Raw genomic sequence first — 20,245 nt, forward strand, 5'->3', positions numbered from 1 at the left:
CTCAGTGCATCACACATGCAAAAACTGGAACATGAAAAAATGCCGCTATAAATTATATATTTGAAAAATTGCACTTTATTATTTAGTTGTGTTAAAAGCAAATTAATTAGTAGTTGAATGAAGATGTTTCCCAGTAATTTTGTGATTAGAATTCAGTGTTGTATAGTTACTAAAAATTCAACCTTAAACTCCGGAAGACTTAGGTTCAATTCTTGCCTTTGACACATATTGAATATCTGAACCTGGGAAGTCACTCAACTTCTCAGTACTCCCAAGAAACTCTCTAAGATTGGAAATTACAGCACAGTTGCTCATCTGCATCAGTAAAGGGAGTTTATCTACCCTATACCAATAAAATCACAGATCTAGATTCCCCCTTCTGCTCCCACTCTTCAAAACAAATTGTTACCACAAGTATAAATAAACTTGATCATGGCATGCCAAATTTCAACCTTTCCAATGTTGGTAAAATGGAGGGCTAACTCATTTTACTCCCTGACCAGGTCCTCATTCTGCTGCCTTTACTCTTCCTTCCCCCAGCCACAACCTTAGACTTTGCCCCCTGAAACTCTCAGCTCTGCCAGGAACTAGGCCTCCATAACATCTTTACACCATGCCACTCATACTTTACCCTCACAATTCTATGTATTCCCACTGTTTAGCACAGTGCCTGGCACATAGCACTCAATGTTCTATCTGTTTGTCTTTCTGTCTAGTCAAATGTGTTGAATGTTAAGACTTTTCAGATTATGGTACATCATGGGTTAGTTATATGTCTGTACTGATTGGCCATGTTTTATCTTTGTAGATTGACTCTGAAGAGTCCATAGGTTAAAAAGAGAGGGAGTAACATAATGATAGACGGAGGAGACATGAAGTCAGGGGGGCTTCCTAATCTTGAGCAAAATTTTTATAATCCAGAGAGGTTGTGTGATAGTGGAAGAGAAGCCTAGATAGAGCTGGTGAAATCAGATTACAAAGTTATAAGGAAAAGTACATTGTATACTACTAGGTAGGTGTTAGATTTTGCATCAAATAATTGCTTTTAGTATATGTATGTCATCAGATGAATAATTTTAAAACCTTTTGCCCAAAAATTCATTTTGTCTTTGGTTGCTTGTCATCCATTGGGATTCATCTCCTATTTCCTAATGGAAGTCAGTGGGAAAATTTTTTTATTCTCATTGCTTGCTTGCTGTTTATCCTTAATTCTTAAAGAAAACCATGATATCAGGTAGAGGGAGGTGATGCCATGACATGCAAGTGAATCAGATTTAAATGAGGTAGGTCTCTACAAAGTCACCAGCCATAAATCAGGACAACTGAAGATGGCCCAGGATGTGATGAGGACCTTGGCCTTTTCAAGCTAAGGTCTTTTTTTTTTAAGGCAGTTGGGGTTAAGTGACTTGCCCAGAGTCACACAGCTCATAAGTGTCAGGTGTTTGGTCTGAGACTGGATTTGAACTCAAGTTCTCCTGACTTCAATGCTGGTACTCTATTCACTACGCCACCTAGCTGCCTCTTCAAGCTAAGGTCTTTAACAGGACTCAGTTTGACTAAGGTAATGCCCTTTCACTGATTAAGGGAAGGAATGTAGCTTCTGTTCTACAAGTCTGATTTGTCACATTTTATACAGTCTTTACTTTGCCTCCCTTCAAAATGCAGAAATAAGTTTTGGGAGGCTTTTTGGCAAATGTTTCAGATTATATGCATATTAACTATCCTCTTAGTAGTGCCAGGTTACTAATATTATTTGTTAGAACATTTTGTTAAATACCCAGCCAAAAGGAGACAGTGAAAAAGAATAGAGTGCATAGCCATGATTCACAGGACAAAGAAGCAAGATCTTAGATCATTCATGAGACTCGAGTAAATAGTCTCCAACTAAAGACCAGACTGACTGGCAAAAAGGGTAATGTTCTTTGTCTAGAGAAAAAACCCAGGCTATAAGGAGAGAAGCAGCACATGCAGGGACCAAGAGAACCCAAATTGGGGTAACCAAGAGAACAATGACTAGCACAAACTCTGAAGTCAGAGTTGAGGAGGAGGATAAATGCAAAATAAATACATTGTAATTCAGGGAGGAGGGCACTAGCCTTTGGGGGAAGTGGAGTATACTTAGGGTAAGTCTTGAAGTAAATAAGGTAAATAAAGAATTCTGTGAGTCAGTTGAGTACTGAGGAGGTATGCAGCAAAAGACAAGGATATTGGAGCTGGAGTGTCATATGTTAGGATCATTAAGCAGGTGACTTGGCTATACCATAAAGTGTGGGAAGGGAAAGTTGGAAAGAAAGGTTGGGTCCAGGTTGTGAAGCTTGTCTTCCATGTGCTCACTGAAAGCATCTTTAGGACAGCAGGGATATTGTTCTTATTGTTCTCTTATCCTTCTATTCTTTCTCTGTGGTTCATATAGAGTCCTTCCCTTCCCTTCTCTCACTCCTCACCATATGAACGATGGGTTGGGCTTTGAGGGAATATGTTGTTGTTATATGTCACTGGATTTGAATAACAGCTAAAACACCTGCATCTTTTGGTCTTGCTGAGCCACAGATTTCAAGATTAGATACTATAGCTGAAGCAATTAGTTCTTTAGCATCTGTGTCTTTAGATTTAGATTAGATTTTAGAATTAGATTATTTGGTTTCCAATTAATTTTTAATCTGTGCTTCTATGACTGTTTATTAAATGTAATTTTTATTGCATTATGGTCTGAAAAGGGTGCATTTAATATTTTTGCTTCCCTGTATTTGGTTGTGAGGTATTTATGCCCTAATACATGGTCAAATTTTGTGTGCCATGTACAGCTGAGAAAAAAAGGTATATTCCTTTCTGTTCCCATTCAGTTTTCTCCAGAGGGCTATCATAGCTAACACTGCTAACATTCTATTCTTCTCCTTGACTTCTTATTTAATTATTAGATTTATCTAGCTCTAAATGAGGAAAGTTGTGGTCCCCCACTAGTGTAGTTTTACTGTATATTTCCTCCTGTAATTCATTTAACTTTTCCTCTAAGAATTTGGATGCTATACCATTTGGTACATATGTGTTTGGTATTGATTTTAGTTTATTTTCTGTGGTTCCTTTTAACAAGATGTAGTTTCCCTGCTTATCCTTTTTAATTAGGTCTATTTTTGCTTTTGCTCTATCTGAGATCATGATTATTGCCCCTGCCATTTTTAGTTCAGGTGAAGCACAATAGATTCTGCTCCAGTTCTTTGTTTTAACCATGTATATATCTCTTTGTTTCAAGTGTGTTTCTTGTAAACAACATATTGTTGGATTCTGGTTTCTAATCATTCTGCTGTTTCTGTTTTATGGGTGAGTTCATCCCATTCACATTTATACTTATGATTACTAACTCTGCATTTCCTTCCATCCTATTTTCCTCTTTTTATCTTTCTCTCTCTTTTTTTATCCTGTCCCTCCTCTAAAGTCTGTTTTGCTTCTGACCACTGTCTTCTTTTATCTACCCTCCATTTCTCTTATCACCTTCCCTTTCTGTTTTCCTATTGGGTAAGATAGATAGATTTCTATTACCAATGGGGTGTGTGTGTGTGTGTGTACACATATATTTTCCCCCTTTGAACCCTCCACTGTAAAAGCTCTTCCTTGCACACCTCTGCAATGTGAGATAATTTCCCCCATTCTTTCTCTCCCTTTCCCCTTCTCCCAGGGCATCCCTCTATCTCACCTATCCATTTTTTTTCATTAACTGAATATTATTGACTCACTTCCATATACCATTTCTATGTAGAATCCTTCTAACTGCCCTTAGTTCTTATAAGAAAGGTAAAAATATAACTTATATTGAGATTTTTATGATTTCGCTTTCTTGTTTACCTTTTTATGCTTTTCTTGAGGTTTGCATTTGAAAGTCAAATTTTCTATTCAACACTGGTATTTTTATCAGGAATACTTTAAAGCCCTCTATTTCATTGTGTATATTTTTCCCCTGAAGGATTATACTCAGTTTTTTTGAGTTTTAACACCAGCTCTTTTGCTTTCCGGAATATCATATTCCAAACCCTCCACTCCTTTAATATGGAGGATCACAGTAACTCTTGTGTGATCCTAAATGGGGGCTTCCCAGAATTTGAATGGTTTCTTTCTGGCTAATTGAAATATTTTGACCTTAGAGCTCTGAAATTGGTGATAATTCAAGGAATTTTTATTTTGTTTTGATTTGTGGATTCCTTCAATTTCTATTTTATTCTATGGTTCTGAGATAACAAGGCAGTTTTCCTTACCTATTTCTTGAAATATGATGTCTAGACTCTTTCTTTGATCCTGGCTTTCACATAGTTCAGTAATTAAATTATCTCTCCTCAGTCTATTTTTTTCAGATCAGTTTTTTTTCTGATGAATCACATTTACTTGTATTTTTTCATTCTTTTGATTTTATTTTATTCTTGAGGTCTCATATAGTCATCAACTCCCACTTGTTCAATTCTAATTTTTAAGGAATTATTTTCTTCAATGAGTTTTTGTACCTCTTTTTCTGTTTGGCCAATTCTGCTTCTTAAGGAATTATTTTCATCAGTGAGGTGTTGTATGTCTTGGTTTTGTACCATTTGGCCAATTTTGTTTTTTAAGGTGTTGTTTTCTACTGCCTCTTTTACCAAGCTGTTAATTGTCTTTCCACGATTTTCTTCTTTTGCTTTCATTTCTTTACCTAAATTTTCCTCTACCACTCTTACTTGATTTTGAGATGTATTTTTAGCTCTTCTAGGAATTATTGTTGGGATTGTGTTCAATTCACTTTTTTTTTCTTTTGAGGCTTTGTTTGTTGCTCTTTTGACTTCATCATTTTCTTCTGAGTTTGTGTCTTGAACTTCCCTTGTCACTGTAGTAGCTTTTTTTATGATCAGGTTCTTTTTTGATGTTGTTTCCTCATTTTTCCAGCCTATTTCTTGATTTTGAACTGTATATTAAAGTTGAGTTCTATTCCCGGTATTGTGGTGGTAAGGGTACTGTTTCTAGGTTCAGGCTTTTTTGCATTGCTATTTTTAGAGCTACTTCTGGGCATTTGAAAGTTTTTGGTGCTTCCAAGGTGATGTGATTTGGGGAGAGATGTAAACCCTGTACTTTTTGTCTGTGTTCTGTGCTTCCTTATCCAGGAAGGGCCCCTGATCCCTTGGGGTTGCAATAGATACTGTTGCCAGAGTCCCTGATTCCTTGGAATCAAAAGGGATATTCCTCCTCAGGGCCTCTGCTCCATCTTGACCAATAGTCCTCCTCCCAACCCTTGAAGTATGACCCAAAAGTATAGGTACAGGCAGTTGAGTTGCCAAACAGCATCTGGACTGGTCCAGTGCTAGCACAGTGGTACCCTGTAATCTCTTTCAGACTAGTAGCCAGGTCCCCTTACCATCTGTGTTTTGAGAGCTTGCAAAGCTGTTGTTGCTTCTGTCGCCACCTCCTGGTCCCACCATGGGTGTTGGATCCAGTGAGCTTTGGGTCAGTCCACCCACATGCCACAGATCTCTCTTTCTAACCTCATAAGTTGTCTTGGGCTGGAAAAATGTCTTACTCTGATTTTTTGTTGGTTCTGCCACTCCAGATTTCAATTTGGGGCCGTATTTTAAGATTGTTTTGGAGGGGAATGTTGGGAAAGCTCAGCTGAATGTTTCTCAACTCAGCTATCTTTGCCTCTGTAATTAAAACTGAGAAGAGAAGAGGAAGATGTTTTCATTGTTTTGCTTGTGTAACTGTAAGATAGCTCAGTGCTCCCACCTCCAGGCATTCTTCTTGGAGGACCTGGACGGCAAACAAGCTTAGCTGATGTGATACCAAATAAGCAGTAGTAGATAAAAATCTGATCTCAATGAAAATTGAATGCTTCCCGTATTATCATTCACAGTGCAACCAAACCGTGTATCCCAGGTCAGACAAACATATTTGAATATACACACACACTTTGATGATTATACAGGGAAAGAATGCCAATGCTCACTTTTACCTCCCATTTCACTAATTGAATCTTGCACCTAATAATGTTCAGCTTACTTCAAGCGCTGATACCCCAAAGCAATTACTGCTCCAACACTTATCACAGTGATTGAGTTACCTTCTCTGCAACCTTTGTATTTCCTCGTCTTCCTAAATACTCCCAATGAATCAGTCATTCAGTCATTTGCTTCCCTTCCCCAGTTGTCCTTTTGAATGTGAGAGCTGTGGAGAAAATTTTCCTATATTGCAGATGGCCTCCTGTCGGTCTCTGCTTTCCCAACCTCATAGCATCTCAGTACCCTGCCATTTTTACGTAAGCAGTTAACATATTTTATTAACAATATGGAAACACCAAGAATTAAGATTTGTGATAAGTCAATTATTTATTTAGGGCTTTGTTTTGTTTTGGTTTTTTGCTGCATTACCATTTGATGAGTTGAATATCGCTTTATAAATCTATGGGAGGCATCCTTGTGTAGTGGATAGAATCCTGGAGTTGAAGTGGGAAGATATACTTTTTAATTCTGTCTCAGATACTTATTACCTATCTGACCATGGGCAAGTCAGTTATCCTCTTCAAGCATCAGTTTCTTCATCTGTGAAATGGAAATAATAATATCTCTACTTTTCAACAAAGCAGGGCTATTGTGAGAATAAAATCATATGTCTGTAAAATACTTTGCCAACATATAAAGTATTACTAGTATTGAATTCATAACCTTGGTTTTATGATTATCTCTTGATGTCTCCTGTTAACCTCAGGGATGTATTCTGAAAATCCTTCCAAAGTGTCAAGACAAAATTTCTTTTTTTTTTCCTTTTAAGAAACCATTTTAAAAGAAAATGTCCACTAGATTGAAAGTTCCGTCATTAGATAATTTAGCTTATCCAATTTATATTACCTTAAGTATATAAAGTAGAATTCTATATAAGATAAATGATTAATAAATTGTCATGGTGATACTTTGTAGGATAGGGGAGAAAAGAAAAAGGTTTTTAAAAACCAAGTGAGCAAGGATAAATTGTCACTGCTCTATTCTGAAGAAGTTTGCATTTGCTGTCCTTATGATATCTGTGATGATCCCTTCTTAACTTGTTCTTTGTCAAACTTATCAGTCACACATATTCATTTAATGAGGTCACTCTTTCCTTTTTGCATGAAGCAGGTAAAATCATATGGTTGTGTGTAGTTGAAAGTAGTGTAAATTCAAGAGTAGTGATAATTTACATGTGTTTATGACCATTTCATTGCCCTAAGCAGCCAAACATAACCAAACTTCTCCAGTATTTTTTCTCCCCTAAACGCAGTGGGTAATTTGGGCTGGTCAAATATTGGATCATGATGACATAAACAGTATGATGTCTGTGTTTGCATGTGCTGTCTAGTGCCAGAGTGGATGACTAGAGTGCATATTAGGCCTCAAGCCTAGTATTCACTCTAACTATAATTATGAGAAATATCTTGGAACTATAGTGATAGTTACCATATAAATATCCAGTCAAATATGTGGGCAGGGGAAAAAGAAAAGCTGTTTCTTTTAGAAGGAAAAGTCATCCAGGGCCTTATACCAAGTGATAGTCATATACTGTCCATTCCAAAGTAATGTCAATTACCTGAGGTAGGAAAAAGACTGAAAAGCCAGAGGTAATAAAAAAAAAAGTAACTAGCAACCAAGACCACACCAATTATTTAACCACAGCATCCAGAATAATTTAACCACATTAGAGTTTGTAGCCAGCAGTAAGTACTGAAATGTTGGAAGCAACTAAAACATCCAAAAAGACACACACATGGAACTAAAGAAATGTCTCTTTGTCCTTACTTTTCTGTTTGGTTCCTGGATGCCCCATGGGAAAGATCTGCTTGGGGAACTTATGTTCTGGGGGCTGGTGTGGAATTGGTTGTTGATTCTGCCCATTGCAAATTATCACCAAGCAGTCAACCTTTATTTCTCTCCCTTGGAATTCCTGTGATTAAAAAATAAATCACATCTTTCCCCATTATCCTTAATCAAGGCCTTCACATTTTGAAAATGGGTTATTAGAGAACTGTAGTGTGTTCTATTAAACATGTCTAATAGCAACAGCACAAAACATGATGCTAACACTTAAGGAAACATTTCCATTCTTTTTTGTCTTTATGGGGCTATGGAATGTTTACTTGGAAAATGCTCTTATATGTACACATGACTTGGTATAGGGACTAGACCTGTGATTTCATCATTATGGGGAACTGCTGGATGAGGACACACCTACTAATGCATATGAGCACATTCTTTGCAATGTATGTCCTTAGAGAGCATTCAAAGTGACTTTCTTAAGGTTACACAGCCAGTATGTATCAGAGGTACAACTTGAACCCAGGACCTCCTGGCTTCAAGGCCAGCTCTCTCCTCGCTCTACCATGCTGTCTCTTATGTAGACCTATAAGTGAATAAAATTGATTAACTCTCCTATCTCATTTTGTACTAATTTTCTCTTGGGCTATCTACTTTCCTATTCATTTATCTTTTCTCTTAATTTCATATTAGCTACAACATTTACAATTAAAATAAGTAGCTACCCTCATGTTCATGCCTCAAATCAGAGTAGTTGAAAAATCTGGGGACTGATAGATAATTACTGTCATAGAATAGAATCAAAGGACTTTTTCCTTTGGTCCAGACTTATTGTGATTTCAACCATGTGATCAATTCACTACAGACTAATGCAGATCTACCATTCATTTCTTCTTACAGAGATTTACCTATTAATAAGTAATATCTCTCCCATCCTTTCCATCTACACTACATCCATTCTACTCTAGTCCCTTATCACCTCTCACCTGGATCTTTGCAATAGTCTCCCTGCTTCTGATCTGTCTTCTACATGTCTAAGTGATATTGCTCGAATCCATGTCTGCTCCTGTTATTCCCCTGATCAACTAATTCCAGTCGTTCTCTATTATCACTAGGAACAAATATAAGCTCATCAGTTTTAAAGCTCCTTGCAACCTGGCTCCAACTTGTTTGCCAAGCCTTTTTATCTGCTACTACTTCTACTTCCCTTTACACACACTTTACGATACATTACATCATTTCTGTGTGCTGTATGTGTCATTAATTTTTCCAGCCAAACTTTCCTTTTGCTGTTGGGCACAAGTGGTCATATCCTCTGCCTTCCCTTGCCAAACCCTAGTTTTCATCTACAAGATCACCTTCAGTCCCCCAATCCCTCAGGTTTCTCTGAGACCAATTCCCCTGAACAAGCCACTCACCTTTTTTTCCCTGTCTTGACTCCTTGGTAAAGCAGTTCAACTCTCCACTGCCCTCTTCTCTTAAGTTTCTAGTCCCCTAAACATATTTCCAGTTGTATCCTGCCAAGCCTCAGCCTTGGACCACTCCCACTATCTTCTGCCTTACCTCATATACATGTGTTGCTGAATGAAGGTGGAAAAAATCATGCACCCATTCTAATTAGGTGCACTACAAATTTATAGCACACAACTTCACCTCACTGCTACTAAACAACCTTATTATATTTCCCTTATCAACTAACAATCCCACTCTTCACGATATCTCCATGATATCTTCTTTTCATCTCTCTTCAAACTTCCCCTGACTCCCCTTGCCCTTACTCTTTCGGTTGAAAAAATTGCCTCATATTTTACCAAAAAAATTGAGGCCATTCACCATGAGCTTCCTCATCTCCCTTTTCTTCGTCAACTCTTATGACTCATATACCCCTGCCATTCTATCTTCTTTCGTCCCTGTCTCATGTGATGATTTTATTTCTTTCAAACTGTAACCCTTCTGCCTACTCAAGCAATCCCATTCCATCCCATCTTCTCCAACAAATTGACTCTTTTGTCATCCCCATTCTATCATTATTTTTAATCTCTCCTTGTCTAGTGGCTCCTTTCCTACTCCTTATAAACAGTCCCATGTTTTCCCCATTCGCAAAAACCTTCACTTAATCCTATCATCCCCACTAACTGTTGTTCTATGTTATTTTCTGTCCTTTGTTACCAGACTTTTAAAAAGCCATCAGGGGCAGCTAGGAGGTGCAATGCATAGAGCTCCAGCCTTGGAGTCAGGAGGACCTGAGTTCAAATGTGCCCTCAGACACTTGACACTTACTAGCTGTATGTAAGCAAGTCACTTAACCTAGATTGCCTCACCAAAAACAAAACCAAACAAAACAAACGTCATTTGTAATAGGTACTTCCAGTTTCTCTCTTCTCATCCTTTTCTTAACCCCTTACATTGTGACTTCAGACCTTATTATTTCACTGAGATTACTCTCTCCAGAGCAGTCAGTGATCTCTTAATTGCCATACCCAAAGGCCTTTTTCTCAATCTCGTTCTCCTTGACTTCTCTGTACATTTTGACACTGTTGATCACCCTCTTTAGGCTTTTCTTACTCTAGCACTGGTACTAGAGCAAGCATTGGCCAAAGAGAATAGTTAGTTCATTAGTTTTGATGGCAGAACTCAAGATGGCAACTTCATAATAAAAAAAAAAGTGTGCATTTCCAAATACTCCATATCAGTTCTGATGAAATATTCCAAGTTCACCAGCTATTTCTTCCTGGTTATGCATCTTAACAAATGGTAGGATCCACTAAGGCCATTTTCATCTGCAGCTGGTCTTCTTTGAAGCAGTTGGAAGCACCATGTAACGTTTATTTACATCGTAAGTCAGTTCCACGGTATATGTATATATAATTTCAGGTCTTAGAAGAGTCCCCAAGGAAGAGGGAATAAAGAAAGGACAATTCAATTGAACAAATAATTATTAAGGATCTAAATTATGCTAGGTGATAGGGATAAGAAAAGTGAAAAATGGCAAAATCTTGGCCTTCAAAAAGCTTACAAGTCTAGTGGGAGAAGGTGGATATGAGATATATACAGCTAAGTATGATACAAGGCAGGGATTGATGAGGACAAAGTGCTCTACAAAATTTTCAGGAAAAAAGTCACTTTCCATTGGGATGAAGGGGAGGCCAGAGAAGGCTGAAGTCTTATGGAAACTAATTCTAGAGCTCACTAAATGACGGGTGATATAATTTCCTAGAGTCACGAGAAAAAAAAAGACCATATATAAGACATAAAAGCTGCTATAACACAGGGCAGTAGATGACTAGAGTATTTAAGGGAGGGATTTGTCTTTAAACTCAACGTACTGATACCTGAGTGACCTTGAGCAAGCCATCTTTTGACCTTTAGTTTCCTTTTCTGAAAAATGAGGGCAATGATCTCTAAGGCTGTTTTCAGATTCTTTTATCTGACTTTAAAATATTTATGAATGTTTTGTTCTCTTTGATTCATCATCCACCTAAGCAGATTGAAACTTCTATATAGGTTAGTTGAATAATCTTTGTGAAATGCTGTGGCCAACAAAGTTCCATCACCTGCTGCCCAGTTCTCTAGTATTGAGCTTCCACAGACTCAGCTTATTTGATCCTTGAGAAACCAACAAGTAGGTTGATACGAAGCCTTTTTGACTTTGTCCTCTGTCCTATCGCAAATTTGTGCTCTGCTGGCATAGCATAGCCTTTAAGAACTGAGTGTTACCTACATACCACAATGAGATATTGGAGTGGCATTTCAATAGAGCATTATGGTTTCATTTTGCAAATAGGATTTGATTTGTAAAAACTTGATTTGCATGCAACTTTTGAGACTGCATAAAGTAAGCTACATATTTACAAGACGTGTTCTGTGTAGCAAAATCATTTCTAGCAGATGGTTGGTACTGAGTGCTTTATTTAACTCATTACAAATAAATGTCTTACACTGAATATAGCCTTTACAACAAATCCTTTCTTTTGTTCTCCTTGTGTAAGTTATGTTCACTCTTTAGGGAAAAAAAGTGTTGTTGACTTATAGCTGAACTTTTCATTATTTTTTTCTATCATGTAACAATTTACTCTTTACCTCTGCCCACCCATTCCCATTTCACCCACCTTATATAATACCTAGAAGTTTGGTTCAAGTGCTAGCCCAAACATTCCATTCCATTTTGATTTTTTGTTTTAGTGTAAACAGGGGTATTCGTCACTAAATTCTGAAATCATAAGCAGACATAGCCCTATACTGTCCTGAAAATGAACTTTAGCAATTATTTAATAAGTACCTAATATATACATAGTCCTAGATTAGTTGGTAGAAGAGATCGAAATATTTAATAAGCCAGGACCCCTCCCCTCATGGAGTTCACAGTCTATTAGTGGGATAAGACACATACAACTGTCATACAAAATTATGTGTGATAATTACAGAAGAGAACCAAGTCTCCTTTGTGGATCCAAGGGGAGTAGAAAGCATTACTTACTCAGGAGACCAAGGAAAATGTTTTGAAGGAGGTGGCGTTTGAGTTGGGCCTTGATGAGTAGAATTTCAGTAAGCAGATATGAGAACTGGGGTAAGGATATTCTGTGCTTAGAGGCCAGTGTCCATGCAGAGGCATGGAAATTGGACAGTAGAAGACCTGTTTTGCAGGGAGGGAAGGTAGGGCCAAGTTCCATTTGGCTGAAGCTTAGAATAGATGGAATGGGATTGCATGATAAAGCTGCAATGGTAGAGTAGCAGCAGGCTGAGGAGGGCTTTCAGTGTTAGGCTGAGGAATTTTATTTTTTCTAGATGTGGATAGACTTTTGATTGGTCTTTGCATGAGTATTTTACCCTTGACCAGGACCCAACCCCAATATGCCCTTTATCCCTGGGATTGACCTGCTCCTTTTGAGGGTTGGGAATGAATGGAAGAATAGGAACACATTTCACAAAGTTGCCTAATTATAGCACTTATATTTAGTCTAAAATTGAAAACAGTTGTATTAAAGTATAGTCAGAGTTTGGGAATGTCTAAAATGTGGATATCAGTTTTTTTAAGTGCAGGTTTTGCTTATTACTTAAAATATTTTGGTTTGGTACATGGAAAGTATCCATTAAATACGTCTTCCTTCTAGTATAACTTACATATATATATACAATTTTTGCAATAATATGAAATTCTCTTAAAAGCATGTTTCTCTAATTTAACAGGTATTTATTTAAAGGTCATCTTCCAATTTGTGTCCATATTTTGGCACCCATGTAGTCATACACACACACATACACGCTCACATGCATGCAAGTCTAATTTAAACCCATAGTGTGATGTAGCAGTTTCCTTCACAAAAATGCTGAACTGGTTAGTCCTAAGTTCTTATAGACTATTGGAACACAAACCCATGATTTCATTCAACATGTGGGATTCTATTTCTAAATACAAGCCTGCAAGTAAAAGAAAGGAGTCTCATCTTACCTTATAAATGGTCTCAGGTTTTTAAGCATCTGTCATCCACTCAGTAAGTGAGAAGCAGTATCAGAGTGTTAGGCTAAAAGAAATGGTCATTAAGACATTTGGCAAGTGGTTGACTTGAGATGATGCTCCCCAGAGCAGAGGATGAGGATTTAAGAGTTAAGAATGATCACAGTGCTTTTGCTGGTTATGTATCCAGAGTCTACTTTTCCTTCTCTGGCTTCAGTTATTTGCCATCCACCACTGCCACCAGAATCACAGCCCTTCCTTCTATGTCTAAAATTAGGGGAAGTATGATAGAGCATCAAGAATGCAGGTAGAAGAAGTACAGGCTGTGGGCCAGTTCAAGAAAGCAGACTGGGATAGTGGTGGAGAAAGACAAAGGAAATAGTGAAAGAGTATTATCAGACTGAGAAGAGAAGCAGGGAAAGATGCCAGCCAAAGGAAGAATCCATTGGACAAACATCTCAGATGTCCACTATGGTGGTAGATATGCCACAGGCACCAGAGAAAGACATGGCTATCAGTGGATCAGCTCGTCAGCTATATTACTTTCAAGACTAGTGTAACTAGGTCTACGTTTCAGTGATTAGTGGAAAAGGAACGATTCAAATACTTTCTGTAGCTTAAAAATGCTGAACACATTTGCACTGAAAAAAAAAAAAGACACAACTGTGGCTAGGTATAGCAGTTTTCATTTTTATTTTGCCGGTATCTAGCTTTACATGTGTGGGGAAGAAATTGGCAGAAATAGTGTGGGAGAAATCATGGCAGAACAAAAACTAAATTACCAACAACTTAATAAATTAACAAATGGTCAACATATATTCATTCTTTCATTCGTTCAGTAAATATTATTTCTTACTGTGTACAAAGCACTATACCATATGCTAGAAGAGAAAAGATTTTTAAATATAGATTAAGTATAAGTTCTCTGGCTTCAAGAGTTTGTATTCTATTAGTATGTATAAAGAACAGACAATTACTAGTAGTTGCTCCCCACAAGTATCTATACGACCTTTTCTACAGTTTCTATTCTTTTTGAGTTATCTGGGCCACTGAGAAGTTAGGTGAGTTGTCCAGAGTCACCCAACCCACATAAGTCAAAGACAGGTTCTGAGGCCTGCTTCCTGTGTGCATTTTGCTGATGATATCCACATTTTGGTGTGAGTTAAACGGCTTTTGCCTTTGCCCATATTATCCCCATACCTTTAAATGCTTCCTTCCTCCAGTCTGCCTTCCTTCCGTTAAGGGTTAATGCCTGGTCTACTTACTATGATCAGTCTTAATTGTTAGTGATCATTCCTTCCACCTTTACTCATTTATATACTTATATGTTTGCATTTTATGCCTCCTCCACTGTCTCCCTGTAGAATGAACAAGAGCTGTTGGGGGTTTTTTTGTGTGTGTTTGTGTCCTTAATGCCTTTCACATAAGGAGATACTGCTTGTTGGATTGGACTGTAGTTAGCACCTTTTCCAAAGAAATACTAACAACATAAATAACTGGAACTACTCAGCTTATACAGGTTGATGTCTTCAAGGAAGAACAGTATGCCATTTTAGAATGTGTAAATTAAGTTTAGGATGAATGAAAACTGTCTAATACCTTGTACATAATACTAAATGTTAAATTTGTTAAATTGCCTCATGTGCTGTAATGTTGACTGGTTTCCAATCCTCCCACCCCAAAGCAAAGCAAAACTCTATTTTTCAAATTCCTTTGTGTTTATTTTATTTTAATAGTTGTTTACTTGTTTGTTTCTAGGTTTTCTTTAGGAGATGCTAGAAGGCCACTTCATGAAACAGCAGTCTTAGTAGAAGATATTGTTCATACCCAGTTGATTAATTTGGTAAGAATATATATTGCCTTGTACAGAATGACCCAATATAGAATGTTATTTCACTCACCACATATGGCTCTCCATGAATACTTCTTTCCCCTTCTATTTTTACTGTGTTAGCTCTGTTCACCAAAAGTAGCTTTCTTCAGCTGAGTGCTAAGAAAAAAGAAAGCATTTTTGTAATCTAATTAAAATAATTACCACTTAGGTTTAACCTCTCCCAAGGTATTTACATTTTCAGAGAAGAAGATGCTGAAGCAAATGAAGCTGTAATGGCTAGAGGCAGCAGGTGGTACAGGGGACAGAGTCAGGAAGATATGAGTTCAGTTCCAATCTCAGACACTTACTGAACTGTATGACCCTAGGCAAGTCACTTAACATCTACAGACAGATCTTGCATAAATGGACCAGTCCTTTGACCTCTCCATAAAGTCATTACATAGTGTGAGTTTGCCCATGGACTTGGGGAAAGGATGGATGAAAGGGGAGCCAGCCATGTGGGGGTCTAGCCAGCCATGTGGGAGCCTAGCTGGAACCAAGAGGAGGAAGAAGAGGTGTTGGGCACAGACAGGAGAAGATGGGGACATGTGGGAGAGAGGACAGACATGCAGTAGACAGACACATAAGAATCTGAACTGTGCGCAGAGCAGGGCAAAGGTCTCCTTTCTTGGTGCTGAACTTGAGATCAGAATACCTGAGTTTAAAGGCAATATGTGATAGTGGGAAGGTTGCTGTCTCTGGGTACCTAGGCCTGGGGTTTAAATCCCTCCCTTGTCAGCTTTGTAACCTTGAGCAAAATCACTTTTATTCTCTGAGCTTCAATTCCCTAATCTATAAAATACAAAATATAAATTATTATAAAATATAAATTTATATAAAATAGGAGGGCTGTACTAGATGGCCTTTGAGGAACTTTCAAGTTCTCAATCTGCGTTCCCATGATTTTCTGTGATCCAACTCTGACATTTATTATCTGTGTGGTCAGAGATATGTCACAACCTCTCTGAATCTCGATTTCCTCATCTGTAAAACAGTGATAATGATATCTTTACTACTTACTCAGGGTTGTTGTGAGACAAGCACCTGGTAAATCCGTAAGGGCTCTATCAGTATGAACTGTCATTTTTTATTTAAATTACTTCTTTAAAAAATCAAGTAAACTTTAGTTCAGTTTATCATTCAGAAAAATAATAGCTCAAGTTATTTTTCTTTAAGCTGTGATTTAAAAATATTAAAAATATTTTATAATATTATATGTTATAATATTAAAATAAAATATTAAAATATTTTAAAATTTATAGTTTTGTAAAATTTCAATTACATATTAATGGCCTTTATTATCAGATAGGAAGTTATTTTTTTCCACAATTCCTATGAACAGTTTTGGTCTTAGAGTCATTAAGGTTTGATCTGAACCACATCATAAAGATTAAGTTAAAAATTCCGATTAGTCTCACAGACTTCAAGGTTAGGTTGGTTCCCTGACCTTTTTAAAAATGTATGTAATCAAGCTATGATGACCTTATTGTTATTGATCAAGTAAGCTGATGGAAATACAAGAAACACTTCCCCTTTGATTTTTTTTTTAAGTTGAAGTTTATGTGAACCAAATTTTCAGTATTCTTAACAAACTGACTATTGTTTGAAAATTTTTATCCTCCGACCTGGCAGTCACCTTAGAACATGTATTTACTTGGATGATCTTCATGTCTTTATACTGTTTTATTTGGGGATTTTTTTTTTTGCCAGCCTGTGAATAGGACCTTGACCACTGTTTCAGGAAGAGCTATGAAAGACAAACATTAATTACAATATGAAAATAGGATTAATTATTATCCAAGCATAGTGTAGTGAAAAGAGAAATAGATTTGGACTTGAATTCAAATATGAGCTTTGCTATTTACTGCCTACATGACCTTCATCAAGATACCTCCACTGTCTAGGCTATAGATTCTTTAAATTTGGCATTTGAACTTTCCAGTTCCTTCCACCAAGAAGAATCGTATTTTACAGTTCTTCTTTCCAGCCTTTTCTCTATATCTGGCATGTACTTGGGCACATGCATGCCTACGCACATGTGCACACACACACACACACACACACACACACACACACACACAAACACAAATTTTCTCTATAGGTAAATTTTTTTTCCTAGAAAGTCCCTTGTCAAAGCATAGTTGGACTCATAATAGCTTTATGCTATAGAATCATCAAGTCTTCTTGGGGAAGTAGTTGGTGAGGGTCTCCTTATCTCATTAGGATAGTCAATCAGTAAACATTTATTAAGTACCTACTATGTGCCAAGCACTGTGCTAAATGCTAAGGATACAAAAAAAATGTCGCTGCCCTCAAAGAGCTTACAATCTAACAGACAGGTAATATACTGGCCAAGGAATTTGTTAGGCATGATAAATAAGGAAAGTTTGCCTGGAGTTGACTAAGGACCCTATCTTTGATTTTTATCATTGAGGTAAAAAGGAACCACTAAAGGTTTTTGAGCAAGAGTCAGTAATGGAGAATTGTGCTTTAGGAATATCAGTTTGGTAGCTGTGTAGAGGATACATTGGAAATGAGAGAGATTTGAGACAGGAGAGACTATTGCAGTATTTCAGGTGCCAGCCTGAACTAAGGTTGTGGTTCTGTGAGTGTAAAGTAAAGGAGGGAAATGATAGATATTACAGAGGTAGAATTAATAGGCCACTGAATGGATATGGGAATGAGGAAGAAAAAAGAGTTGAAGATGGCTTCCCATAAGTTGGGAATCTGGGTGACCAGAAAGATAGTAGTACCTTCGAAAGTATTAGAGAAGTTAGGAAGAAGGATGGATTTTTGAGGGGAAAATGATGAGTTCTGTTTTAGATATGTTGAGTTTGAGATACCTATAGCACATTCACATGGAAATTTCAAGCAGGTGATTGGTTGAACTTGAACTCTAAAGAAATATGAAGACTGGATAAGTAGATTTGGAAATCATCTGCACAGACAGAGTAAACTCACAGAACCTGATGAGATCACAAAGAAAGAATATGGGCCAGGCTGGGGGACACTTATGATTATCAGGCTTTTCTGGATGATGATTCAGTAAAGGAGACTGAGAGAGACCCATCAGACAGTTATAAAGAAGACCAGGAGAGAGAAGTGTTACAAAAACTCTACAAGGAGAGGATAGCCAATATGAAAAAGTAGTCAATAGTGTCATACTCTGCAGTGGTCAAGAAAGGTAAGGACTGATGAAAGGACTCTGGATTTCACAATAGAGGGAGCATTAATTAGGAAGAGGAAGCATCTACTATATGCCAGGCACTGTGCTAAATGCTTTACAGATATCTCTTTAATCCTCACATCCTTCTTTGATTGATAACTGGTCAAAGGATGTGAATAGGTAGTTTTCAGATGAAGAAATTAAAACCATCAACAGTCATATGAAAAAATGCTCTAAATCACTGTTGATTAGAGAAATGCAAATTAAAATATCTCTGAACTATACCCTACACCTATTAGATTGGCTAATACAAGAGAAAAGGAAAATGACAATGTTGGAGGGGATGTGGGAAAATTAAGATAGTAATGTACTGTTGGTGAACTTGTATACTTATTCAACCATTCTGTAGAGCAACTTGGAACTATGCCCAGAAGGCTGTAAAACCATGCATACCCTTTGACCCAGCAATAGCACTTCTCTGGCTGTATGCCAAAGAGATCATACAAATAGGAAAAGGACCCACATATACAAAAGTATACCAGCTCTTTTTGTAGTGGCAGAGAATTGGAAATTGAGAGGATGCCCATCAATTGGGGAATGGCTGAACAAGTTGTGATACATGAATGTAATGGAATACTGTTGTGCTGTAAGAAGTAATGAACAGGTTGACTTCAGAAAAATCTGGAAAGACTTGTATGGTCTGATGCTGAGTGAAGTAAGCAGAACCAGGAGAATGTTGTACACAGTAACAGCAACACTGTGCAATGACTAACTTTGATAGACTTAGCTCTTCTCAGCAATGCAATGATATAAGACAACTCCAAAAGACTCATGATGGAAAATGCTATCCACATCTAGAAAAAGAACCATGGAATCTGAATGCTTATGGAAGGAGACTATTTGCTCTCCTTTTCTTTTGTTGTTTTGTTTTATTTCTTCTTTCTTGTGGTTCCTCCTATTGGTTCTAATTCTTCTTTACAACATGACTAATGTGAAAATACGTTTACTATGAATATGTGTGTGTGTGTGTGTGTGTGTGTGTGTGTGTGTGTGTGTGTGTGTATCAGATTGCATGCTGTCTTGGGGTAAGGGAAGGGGAGGGAGGGAGAGAAAATTTAGAACTCAAAATCTTATGGAAGTGAATGTTGAAAACTAAATATAAATTAATTAATTAAAAAAAAAAACATGTGCAGTGCACATTTGAGAGCAGGGACTGTTTTTGCCTTTTTCTTTTTTTAATGCCTTAGTACAGTGCCGGATACACAGTAAGGGCTTAATAAATGATTTGTAATTGAAAAAATAAAAAAGAGTAGCTTCTAAAGACCTAATCTCAAATCATTTAAAGTCAAGTCAAAATTTACTAAGAAATATGGAAGGGGCTGTACTGAATGGTGTAATAAATACCCATAGTTATATTTTTAAAAATCCTCACATCCCTGAAAGATAGGTGCTATTATATTGTGTGCAAGTAAATAGATGGGAAGGAAGGAAGGGAGGAAGGAAGGAAGGAAGGAAGGAAGGAAGGAAGGAAGGAAGGAAGGAAGGAAGGAAGGAAGGAAGGAAGGAAGGAAGGAAGGAAGAAAAATATATCTTCATTGGTAGAAGGAGGAGCCACAATGATGAAATCAACTGTCTCTCACTGTATTACAATATTTTAAAAAGTATTTTACATAGAATCATAGGATTTACAACTATAACACATCTTTTAGATACCCTTTAGTTCAATCTCATCTTACAGAAAAGGAAATTGAAGCCCAGATAGGCTTAAATGAGTTGACCAAGGTCACACAGTAAATAAGAGGAACCCAAGTCCCACTGCTTCTTTCCACTTAGAGTGTATTTCTAGGATGTTAGATTGCTATTCGAAGAAGTTATAGCATTTATGTGGATAAATGAAATAAACACACATATAATTATGTAGTAGATTTAGAGCTGGAAGTTATCTTAGAGGCCTAATTCAACCT

At 37.2% G+C, this 20,245-nt stretch overlaps 1 protein-coding gene across 4 annotated transcripts in view; it reads left to right on the forward strand.

The window, feature by feature from the left end:
• The window catches only part of SUPT3H (SPT3 homolog, SAGA and STAGA complex component), a 652,600-nt gene that overhangs the window by 344,584 nt on the left and 287,771 nt on the right, over positions 1–20,245 (forward strand). For all 4 annotated transcript variants that reach the window (XM_078155335.1, XM_020993836.2, XM_020993835.2 and 1 more), the window contains exon 3: positions 15,001–15,085. In XM_078155335.1, coding sequence (XP_078011461.1) covers positions 15,001–15,085 — 85 coding nt within the window. The remainder of the gene's footprint in view (positions 1–15,000; positions 15,086–20,245) is intronic.

The sequence above is a fragment of the Phascolarctos cinereus genome, unplaced genomic scaffold (assembly GCF_003287225.1).
Source record: "Phascolarctos cinereus isolate Bilbo 61053 unplaced genomic scaffold, phaCin_HiC Scaffold_5;HRSCAF=322, whole genome shotgun sequence".
In the NCBI taxonomy this organism is placed as follows: Eukaryota; Metazoa; Chordata; class Mammalia; order Diprotodontia; family Phascolarctidae; genus Phascolarctos; species Phascolarctos cinereus.